At 42.9% G+C, this 12,058-nt stretch overlaps 1 protein-coding gene across 1 annotated transcript; it reads left to right on the forward strand.

Annotated features, from left to right (window-relative positions):
* Positions 1-378: 378 nt before the first annotated feature.
* Positions 379-7,619, forward strand: LOC109894208 (storkhead-box protein 1). The gene is made up of 2 exons (XM_020487499.2): positions 379-1,458; positions 7,187-7,619. Exons 1-2 carry the CDS (start codon positions 1,137-1,139, stop codon positions 7,192-7,194), a joined length of 330 nt encoding a protein of 109 aa, XP_020343088.1. The 5' UTR covers positions 379-1,136; the 3' UTR covers positions 7,195-7,619.
* Positions 7,620-12,058: the final 4,439 nt, after the last annotated feature.

Raw genomic sequence — 12,058 nt, forward strand, 5'->3', positions numbered from 1 at the left:
CATTTCACAGAGTAGGCGTTCCCTAATGGAAACTCGCAAATAAAGACTAGAATGCATTCATAGGATCTCACTAGCTCGTGCTTGGCTCTACCCACCTCCTTGCTTGTTCTTCCCACTATGATTAACTTACTCCCATTGGAAATGACAGGATCTGGTCTATCTTGGGATAGTTATAAAAATATTTGGTATTTTATGTAACCATACCAACGGTAACATATCACATTTACATTTACTATGTTACGTCTAGTCTATGAGACCAGTCTGCCTACACAGCTAGTCTATACTTCCATCGCCTGTCATTTGTCTGTCAAATATTTTTATGTTCACCTGTTGCAATACCCCGGTATGGAGCTCATCATGTTCAGAGGGTTGGCTGTAGGTGGAGTTACGGTCAAATATTTGGTGGTCCTGTTCCTCTTCGAATTGGCTTCTATCTTCTCAAAGAACCGAGGGGTTGAATGAGAATGGTATACACTAGGCTATGTGTCAGGCGTTTTACACAGAACAGAAGAAAGTGTATCCCAGTTTGGATTATTTATTCCTTTTTGGATGAATGCGGAGACGCGGTGCGCCCTCGTTGAATGGGAGGGAGGCTGCCTTTACGCACCAAATGAAGTCATGAACCGGCAGAACGATGAAGTCATCGCCTGCACTCTTGCAGCTATAATCTCTGTGCACTGATCGATCGATGTACACACACAGATGAGGGGTTCTCGCCGTCTTGGGAAGTGGGTCATGGAATAATCGGTTCACCTATTTTCTTTGAAAGGCCATATGTGAAAGCTTGGGTTTGAGAGTTAATTTGTCTGTTAAATTGGTATGCTACTGTCGCCTGATAAAAACGTTTGACATGTTGAGATTAGTTTTTGGACACAGATAGTGACAACATTTATTGTAAGAATAGGCTATAGCCTACATTTCCATTTTGCGTGATGCAGATCAAATGTGTGCTGTCAGGTTTGTGTGGTAGCCTACAGTTTTCAATAGACCTAAATCAAGATTGAAACATCAGAAAGATGTGCTCGTTTTGGAATTATATCAAAGTACGGAATAAAACATACTGTAAAACATGCTGCTCTGAGAAATTGGACGTTGTTGTTATTCATGGTGTAGCGGAAAACGAAGCAATTTGAGACATGGATAAGTTTCTGCAGATCGCGCCTCACTCCCTGGGCATAGTGCTGTCTCGGGTTGGCGCCGAGGAGTCGCCGGCGGTAACCGACAAGCTCCAGCAACATCACACGGGCTACGAGATATTTGCCGATTTCAAAGCCGTCAACATGCAGCACTTCTGGAATAAGAAAGTGACCGATGCGATATCGGAGACTTTCTTCCTAGGCTGGATTGACCAGGATGTCCTGCTAATCCAAGGGAAGGAACACCACCTCGAGGGGCTCAGAGAGGGATGGAGGAGGCGGGCCCTCAAACCGCCCGGAGGGTTCGAGATCAAGTGCATCGGTAAGACTGTACTTTAATGAATCTTAAAGGCTACCAGTGATTATCATCATAATACCATCCAGGCAGGTTGTCACTTGTTTGTTTGGTTTATTGAGTAGCTAAAGGTACATTTCAGGTCATCTGAATGAACACTGTGGTGATCCACTCTGCACAATAGGATAGTGCGGCTCAACTTTAATGGATAACAGTAGGCCTTTGTGACTGGGCACACACTGGTTGAATCAACGTTGTTTCCACGTAATTGTAGAATAAGGGTCGAATTGACATCTGTGCCCATTGGGATGTGATCAAATGGAATGTGCAAGACTCATGGCGCCTATGAGGGGTAATTGAGAACCCTGAGGCCAACAGAAGAGGAAAAATACATTTGAATTTATAGCCCTCCCTGTGGTTTGCTTAATTCCCACTTTCCTCACCATTGTTCAGCTAGTATGGGAAATATGTGTGATGGGACTTTGGAGTTTGTCTTGAAATTAGTGGGATATGTTTGTATTTCAGTTAAACAATCAGAGCAGTAGATATGCACAGTGGTGTGTGTGTATATGATGACGTTTGGGGACATGTGAAATTCAACCGCAGTTGTGTCTAGTCGCTCACTCATAAATGCTTTGAAAGTCTGAACAAAATCTGCTTTGTCACAATTGCTCCTAACTCAAATCAGGATTTGGGAAGAGACAAAGTTCAGGACCATGTAAACATCTCTCTCTCTCTTACTCACTCTCTCGACCACATCAACAATTTCAAAGGGATGGGAAAGTTGCCAAACAGTCAAATATTGATTGAGAAAAAGTGGGATATTCTGTGCTTATTTGTCCATGGACGGGATACCATGCCCTCCCTGACCTTACCATCGAAGCAGCAAGCATTGTTAAGCTTTGGAATGTTTCCCTGATAGCTAATAAATATCCACAGACAAATACAGTCTCTAATCTAATGAGGTCTCTATATTAATGCTCATGCAAGTTGCTAGTGCTAATAGTCTTGCTTGGCCGGCGCAGTGCTGAACATACTACGGATGGGGAAGACTGTGTGCTGACCCACCTTTCATCTGACAAAACACAGTCATACTGTATCAGGTTAATGTCTTACTGAGTGCTGGAAGTTGAATTCATATTCACAACAGTCAATAATCACACACACATTGACTTGACTTAAAGGTGAGGAAATAGAGCTTTTGAAATTGAAAACAATGGTTGGCTTTGGATAGCAAAGTTCAGAGTCACAAGTTGGTCTAACCTATTAAGTTTGTTTGGTTGGAGTAAGCTGGTCTAATACTCCCATGTCTGGAGAAACTAAGATGGGGCTTATAATCACTGACAGATTACAGAATTTTCAAAATATTTCTAATTCCAATGGTAAGTCATTCTATTTTGTATGTGGCTCTGTTGGACATTTTCTGATAGTGTTGTGTGTGTGGGCTGTACTTCAGCCCACAATACATATCACATTCAGTACTTTATTCTGCATAAACCTCTCCCATAGATGTGTGGGATGGCCATGGTTACTTAGACTAGTTAGAAGTCTAGGAAAGTTGTTTCTGTTTACTTGGGATACAGTGGGGCAAAAAAGTATTTACTCAGCCACCAATTGTGCAAGTTCTCTCACTTAAAAAGATGAGAGAGGCCTGTAATTTTCATCATAGGTACACTTCAACTATGACAGACAAAATGAGGAAAAAAATCCAGAAAATCTCAACAAGATCTCACCCCGTGGGGTCAAAATGATCACAAGAACGGTGAGCAAAAATCCCAGAACCACACGGGGGGACCTAGTGACCTAGCTGGGACCAAAGTAACAAAGCCTACCATCAGTAACACACTACGCCGCCAGGGACTCAAATCCTGCAGTGCCAGACGTGTCCCCCTGCTTAAGCCAGTACATGTCCAGGCCCGTCTGAAGTTTGCTAGAGAGCATTTGGATGATCCAGAAGAAGATTGGGAGAATGTCATATGGTCAGATGAAACCAAAATCTAACTTTTTGGTAAAAACTCAACTCGTCGTGTTTGGAGGACAAAGAATGCTGAGTTGCATCCAAAGAACACCATACCTACTGTGAAGTGTGGGGGTGGAAACATCATGCTTTGGGGCTGTTTTTCTGCAAAGGGACCAGGACGACTGATCCGTGTAAAGGAAAGAATGAATGGTGCCATGTATCGTGAGATTTTGAGTGAAAACCTCCTTCCATCAGCAAGGGCATTGAAGATGAAACGTGGCTGGGTCTTTCAGCATGACAATGATCCCAAACACACCGCACGGGCAACGAAGGAGTGGCTTCGTAAGAAGCATTTCAAGGTCCTGGAGTCGCCTAGCCAGTCTCCAGATCTCAACCCCATAGAAAATCTTTGGAGGGAGTTGAAAGTCCGTGTTGCCCAGCAACAGCCCCAAAACATCACTGCTCTAGAGGAGATCTGCATGGAGGAATGGGCCAAAATACCAGCAACAGTGTGTGAAAACCTTGTGAAGACTTACAGAAAACGTTTGACCTCTGTCATTGCCAACAAAGGGTATATAACAAAGTATTGAGAAACTTTTGTTATTGACCAAATACTTATTTTCCACCATAATTTGCAAATAAAATAATAAAAAATCCTACAATGTGATTTTCTGGATTTCTTTTCTCATTTTGTCTGTCATAGTTGAAGTGTACCTATGATGAAAATTACAGGCCTCTCTCATCTTTTTAAGTGGGAGAACTTGCACAATTGGTGGCTGACTAAATACTGTTTTGCCCCACTGTACATGTATATCTGAGGTCTGCTTGTTCCTCCCCCTTTCCATTCTGAACACACATAGCATGCTAGTAGATACCTACAGACTTCCAGTCATTGCACTAACGCTAGTTAGCATTGGCTCGCAAAACAGCCTATAACTACCTTCATACTGGACACAGAGATATAAAAATGGTATCCACAACACTCTTGAGAAGTAGATCATTTTTAATCATTGCCAAAATCCTGAAGTATCCCTTTAACGAGGGTTCTCTCACCTGCCAGAGTTTTTGTTTTTGTCAGTTTCTGTTAGGTGCAATTGTGAACAATAGTTGTGTCAGACATCAAATAAATCTAATAGGCCAATAATAATTAGATGCAGATCAAGGATAAATTGTCCTACCGGTGATGTGATTAGATGTCCATGCACTCGACATTTGAAGGCCTGAAAACCAAAGGGTTTAAGTTGATCAAGCCATGTGGGGTGGGCTTGCCATTTGTAGAAGATCGAAAATCACATCAATTATTGTTTTTACATTTTCGCTTTAACCAGACAAAACTTGAAATTTATATTTGATGCCAATTGTTTGTCATATGGTATTTGGCTGATTTATAAATTGCTGTAGGGTTGAGATGTCGTCAGCCCTGAACCATGTCTGGAATTGGTAAGCTACAGAACAACTACAGTGCCTTGCGAAAGTATTCGGCCCCCTTGAACTTTGCAACCTTTTGCCACATTTCAGCCTTCAAACATAAAGATATAAAACTGTATTTTTTTGTGAAGAATCAACAACAAGTGGGACACAATCATGAAGTGGAACGACATTTATTGGATATTTCAAACTTTTTTAACAAATCAAAAACTGAAAAATTGGGCGTGCAAAATTATTCAGCCCCCTTAAGTTAATACTTTGTAGCGCCACCTTTTGCTCCGATTACAGCTGTAAGTCGCTTGGGGTATGTCTCTATCAGTTTTGCACATCGAGAGACAGAATTTTTTTCCCATTCATCCTTGCAAAACAGCTCGAGCTCAGTGAGGTTGGATGGAGAGCATTTGTGAACAGCAGTTTTCAGTTCTTTCCACAGATACTCGATTGGATTCAGGTCTGGACTTTGACTTGGCCATTCTAACACCTGGATATGTTTATTTTTGAACCATTCCATTGTAGATTTTGCTTTATGTTTTGGATCATTGTCTTGTTGGAAGAGAAATCTCCGTCCCAGTCTCAGGTCTTTTGCAGACTCCATCAGGTTTTCTTCCAGAATGGTCCTGTATTTGGCTCCATCCATCTTCCCATCAATTTTAACCATCTTCCCTGTCCCTGCTGAAGAAAAGCAGGCCCAAACCATGATGCTGCCATCACCATGTTTGACAGTGGGGATAGTGTGTTCAGGGTGATGAGCTGTGTTTCTTTTACGCCAAACATAACGTTTTGCATTGTTGCCAAAAAGTTCGATTTTGGTTTCATCTGACCAGAGCACCTTCTTCCACATGTTTGGTGTGTCTCCCAGGTGGCTTGTGGCAAACTTTAAACGACACTTTTTATGGATATCTTTAAGAAATGGCTTTCTTCTTGCCACTCTTCCATAAAGGCCAGATTTGTGCAATATACGACTGATTGTTGTCCTATGGACAGTCTCCCACCTCAGCTGTAGATCTCTGCAGTTCATCCAGAGTGATCATGGGCCTCTTGGCTGCATCTCTGATCAGTCTTCTCCTTGTATGAGCTGAAAGTTTAGAGGGACGGCCAGGTCTTGGTAGATTTGCAGTGGTCTGATACTCCTTCCATTTCAATATTAGCGCTTGCACAGTGCTCCTTGGGATGTTTAAAGCTTGGGAAATATTTTTGTATCCAAATCCGGCTTTACACTTCTTCACAACAGTATCTCAGACCTGCCTGGTGTGTTCCTTGTTCTTCATGATGCTCTCTGCGCTTTTAATGGACCTCTGGGACTATCACAGTGCAGGTGCATTTATACGGAGACTTGATTACACACAGGTGGATTGTATTTATCATCATTAGTCATTTAGCTCAACATTGGATCATTCAGAGATCCTCACTGAACTTCTGGAGAGAGTTTGCTGCACTGAAAGTAAAGGGGCTGAATAATTTTGCACGCCCAATTTTTCAGTTTTTGATTTGTTAAAAAAGTTTGAAATATCCAATAAATGTCGTTCCACTTCATGATTGTGTCCCACTTGTTGTTGATTCTTCACAAAAAAATACAGTTTTATATCTTTATGTTTGAAGCCTGAAATGTGGCAAAAGGTCGCAAAGTTCAAGGGGGCCGAATACTTTCGCAAGGCACTGTAAATACCACCCAAGAGGACATTGTGTTTCTTTGAATGTCAAAGCTCTTGCATGTAATCTGATTTGTCGATTGCAGCATCCGGTAGCAAATGTTTTTTGCTATTATGTGCGTGCATCCGTTGACATGTCATTGTGGTAGTCACTGAGTAACGAGGAGCGTAGTTGATGCAGCTGCTCCATGTGCATACCCGCTGGGTACAGATGTAAATTCAACGTCTATTCCACATTGGTTCAACGTAATTTGATTGAAATTACTTGGAAACAACATTGATTCATCCAGTGTGTGCCCAGTGGGTAGGTACCCTTCGTTTCCGACTCTATTTATCTGGCCCAATTTGACAGAGATAGTGGAAGAATGTTGTCATTGGTTTTCTCAAGGTTAAAACCCACACACAACCGTTGAATTGAGGAAGGAAAGGTGCGTCCCACCTCAGCAGGAAAGCCCCTAGAAGCTGTGACTGTGGGCCCTATTCGATTAAACTTTTTAACTGGTTTCCAGGTCAAGTCAAAAAACAACATCCAAAACAAAATGTGCATTCCTGTACTCAAAGAAACAATGTTTTCAGATTGAAACCAAAAGAAAACTATTGTTAGTGGATTGAAACATGCTTTTTCTCGCTGTGTGGAAAGCCTGTTGTTTTTCAACATTTCAACTGGAAATCTGGTTACAAGTTTAATTGAATGAAAGCCCTTTGTTTCCATTTGCAGGCTTCTAACAGAGGGGCTACGAGAAGTGTCCCATGCAGGAAGGAAAGTCGAGTGTCTGTTCAGGAAAGGAACCATGCTAAACACTGAAGCACTCTCCCCGATGGAAGGAAGAGGAGGGGCCTGGAAGAGAGAATTGGGGGAAACGATAGACATCACAGAAATTATTCTGGCAGTATATCCCAAGTGGTAACAGGAATGACTCTGGCTGTATTTCCAAAAGGGTGACAGGAATTAGTCTGACAGATTTTCCCAAGAGGTGGGTTGGAGCCCCACTGATGCGTTGAGAGGAATTCCTCTCTAGGGTTGCAACTTAAGACTGGGTACCGTCCAGAAACATGCTTAATTATTTTTCCTTTATTTAGCCAGGTAGGCTAGTTGAGAACAAGTTCTCATTTAAAACTGCGACCTGGCCAAGATAAAGCAAAGCAGTTCGACACATGCAACAACACAGAGTTACACATGGAATAAACAAACATACAGTCAATAATACAGTAGAAAAAGCCTATATACAGTGTGCAAATGAGGTAGGATAAGGGACGTAAAGGCAATAAATAGGCCATGGTGACAAAGTAATTACAATATAGCAATTAAACACTGGAATGGTAGATGTGCAGAAGATGAATGTGCAAGTAGAGATACTGGGGTGCAAAGGAGCAAGATAAAAAAATAAATACAGTATGGGGATGAGGTAGTTGGATGGTGTCACACCCTGGCCATAGAGAGGCTTTTTATTCTCTATTTTGGTTAGGCCAGGTTGTGACTAGGGTGGGAGTTCTATGTTCTTTTTTCTATGTTTTTGTATTTCTTTGTTTTTGGCCGGGTATGGATCTCAATCAGGGACAGCTGTCTGTCGTTGTCTCTAATTGAGAACCATACTTAGGCAGCCTGTTTTCCCACTATGGGTTGTGGGTAGTTGTTTTCTGTTTTTATGTCTGCACCAGACAGAACTGTTTCGGTTTTGTTCATTCTCTTTGTTATTTTGTTTTGTGTTAAGTTTAAATAAAAATAACATGAACACTTACCACGCTGCGCTGTGGTCCACACCTTCTTCATACGACGACCGTTACAGATGGGCTATGTACAGGTGCAGTGATCTGTGAGCTGCTCTGACAGCTGGTGCTTAAAGCTAGTGAGGGAGATATGAGTCTCCAGCTTCAGTGATTTTTGCAATTCGTTCCAGTCATTGGCAGCAGAGAACTGGAAGGAAAGGCGGCCAAAAGAAGAATTGGCTTTGGGGGTGACAGTGCCTTGCGAAAGTATTCGGCCCCCTTGAACTTTGCGACCTTTTGCCACATTTCAGGCTTCAAACATAAAGATATAAAACTGTATTTTTTTGTGAAGAATCAACAACAAGTGGGACACAATCATGAAGTGGAACGACATTTATTGGATATTTCAAACTTTTTTAACAAATCAAAAACTGAAAAATTGGGCGTGCAAGATTATTCAGCCCCTTTACTTTCAGTGCAGCAAACTCTCTCCAGAAGTTCAGTGAGGATCTCTGAATGATCCAATGTTGACCTAAATGACTAATGATGATAAATACAATCCACCTGTGTGTAATCAAGTCTCCGTATAAATGCACCTGCACTGTGATAGTCTCAGAGGTCCGTTAAAAGCGCAGAGAGCATCATGAAGAACAAGGAACACACCAGGCAGGTCTGAGATACTGTTGTGAAGAAGTTTAAAGCCGGATTTGGATACAAAAAGATTTCCCAAGCTTTAAACATCCCAAGGAGCACTGTGCAAGCGCTAATATTGAAATGGAAGGAGTATCAGACCACTGCAAATCTACCAAGACCTGGCCGTCCCTCTAAACTTTCAGCTCATACAAGGAGAAGACTGATCAGAGATACAGCCAAGAGGCCCATGATCACTCTGGATGAACTGCAGAGATCTACAGCTGAGGTGGGAGACTCTGTCCATAGGACAACAATCAGTCGTATATTGCACAAATCTGGCCTTTATGGAAGAGTGGCAAGAAGAAAGCCATTTCTTAAAGATATCCATAAAAAGTGTTGTTTAAAGTTTGCCACAAGCCACCTGGGAGACACACCAAACATGTGGAAGAAGGTGCTCTGGTCAGATGAAACCAAAATTGAACTTTTTGGCAACAATGCAAAACGTTATGTTTGGCGTAAAAGCAACACAGCTCATCACCCTGAACACAACATCCCCACTGTCAAACATGGTGGTGGCAGCATCATGGTTTGGGCCTGCTTTTCTTCAGCAGGGACAGGGAAGATGGTTAAAATTGATGGGAAGATGGATGGAGCCAAATACAGGACCATTCTGAAAGAAAACCTGATGGAGTCTGCAAAAGACCTGAGACTGGGACGGAGATTTGTCTTCCAACAAGACAATGATCCAAAACATAAAGCAAAATCTACAATGGAATGGTTCAAAAATAAACATATCCAGGTGTTAGAATGGCCAAGTCAAAGTCCAGACCTGAATCCAATCGAGAATCTGTGGAAAGAACTGAAAACTGCTGTTCACAAATGCTCTCCATCCAACCTCACTGAGCTCGAGCTGTTTTGCAAGGAGGAATGGGAAAAATGTCAGTCTCTCGATGTGCAAAACTGATAGAGACATACCCCAAGCGACTTACAGCTTTAATCGCAGCAAAAGGTGGCGCTACAAAGTATTAACTTAAAGGGGCGTAATAATTTTGCACGCCCAATTTTTCAGGTTTTGATTTGTTAAAAAAGTTTGAAATATCCAATAAATGTCGTTCCACTTCATGATTGTGTCCCACTTGTTGTTGATTCTTCACAAAAAAATACAGTTTTATATCTTTATGTTTGAAGCCTGAAATGTGGCAAAAGGTCGCAAAGTTCAAGGGGGCCGAATACTTTCGCAAGGCACTGTACCTGCTGGAGAGCGTGCTACGGGTGGGTGCTGCTAGGGTGACCAGTGAGCTGAGATAATGCGGGGCTTTACCTAGCAGAGACTTGTAGATGACCTGGAGCCAGTGGGTTTGGTGACGAGTATGAAGCGAGGGCCAGCCAACGAGAGCGTACAGGTCGCAGTGGTGGGTAGTATATGGGGCTTTGGTGACAAAAAGCATGTCACTGTGATAGACTGCATCCAATTTGTTGAGTAGAGTGTTGGAGGCTATTTTGTAAATGACATTGCCGAAGTCGAGGATCGGTAGGATGGTCAGTTTTACGAGGGTATGTTTGGCAGCATGAGTGAAGGAGGCTTTGTTGCGAAGTAGGAAGCTGATTCTTCTATATTTAATTTTGGATTGGAGATGCTTAATGTATGTCTGGAAGGTGAGTTTACAGTCTAACCAGACACCTAGGTATTTGTAGTTGTCCACATATTCTAAGTCAGAACCGTCCAGAGTAGTGATGCTGGACGTGCGGGCAGGTGCGGCCAGCGATCGGTTGAAGAGTATGCATTTAGTTTTACTTGCATTTAAGAGCAGTTGGAGGTCACAGAAGGAGAGTTGTATGGCATTGAAGCTCGTCTGGAGGTTAGTTAGCACAGTGTCCAAAGAGGGGCCAGAGGTATACAGAATGGTGTCGTCTGCGTAGAGGTGGATCAGAGAATCACCCGCAGCAAGAGCGACATCATTGATGTATACAGAGAAGAGAGTCGGCCCGAGAATTTAACCCTGTGGCACCCCCATAGAGACTGCCAGAGGTCCGGACAACAGGTCCTTCGATTTGACACACTGAACTCTATCAGAGAAGTAGTTGGTGAACCAAGCGAGGCAATCATTTGAGAAACCAAGGCTGTTGAGTCAATATGAATGTGGTGATTGACAGAGTCGAAAGCCTTGGCCAGGTCGACTAATACGGCTGCACTCTTATCGATGGCGGTTATGATATCGTTTAGGACCTTGAGGGTGGCTGAGGTGCACCCATGACCAGCTCGGAAACCAGATTGCAAAGCGGAGAAGGTACAGTGGGATTCGAAATGGTCGGTAATCTGTTTGTTAACCTGGCTTTTGAAGACCTTAGAAAGGCAGGGTAGGATAGATATAGGTCTGTAGCAGTTTGGGTCTAGAGTGTCTCCCCCTTTGAAGAGGGGATGACCGCGGCAGCTTTCCAATCTTTGGGAATCTCAGACGATACGAAAGAGAGGTTGAACAGGCTAGTAGTAGGGGTTGCAACAATTTCTTCAGATAATTTTAGAAAGAGAGGGTCCAAATTGTCTAGCCCGGCTGATTTGTAGGGCTCTTTCAGAACATCAGCTATCTGGATTTGGGGGAAGGAGAAATGGGGGAGGCTTAGTCGAGTTGCTGTGGGGGGTGCAGGGCTGTTGACCGGGGTAGGGGTAGCCAGGTGTAAATCATGGCCAGCTGTAGAAGAATGCTTATTGAAATTCTCAATTATAGTGGATTTATCGTGGTGACAGTGTTTCCTAGCCTCAGTGCAGTGGGCAGCTGGGAGGAGATGCTCTTATTCTCAAAGGACTTTACAGTGTCCCAGAACGTTTTTGAGTTTGTACTACAGGATGCAAATTTCTGCTTGAAGAAGCTAGCCTTAGCTTTCCTAACTGCCTGTGTATATTGATTCCTAACTTCCCTGAAAAGTTGCATATCACGGGGGCTATTCAATGCTAATGCAAAACGCCACAGGATGTTTTTGTGCTGGTCAAGGGCAGTCAGGTCTGGAGAGAACCAAGGGCTATTTCTGTTCCTGGTTCTATTTTTTTTGTTGTTGAATGGGGCATGCTTATTTAAGATGGTGATGAAGGCACTTTTAAAGAATAACCAGGCATCCTCTACTGACGAGATGAGGTCAATATCCTTCCAGGATACCCGGGCCAGGTCGATTAGAAAGGCCTGCTCGCTGAAGTGTTTTAGGGAGCGTTTGACAGTGATGAGGGTTGGTCGTTTGACCGCAGACCCATTACGGA

The sequence above is a fragment of the Oncorhynchus kisutch genome, linkage group LG7 (genome assembly GCF_002021735.2).
Source record: "Oncorhynchus kisutch isolate 150728-3 linkage group LG7, Okis_V2, whole genome shotgun sequence".
Classification (NCBI taxonomy): domain Eukaryota; kingdom Metazoa; phylum Chordata; class Actinopteri; order Salmoniformes; family Salmonidae; genus Oncorhynchus; species Oncorhynchus kisutch.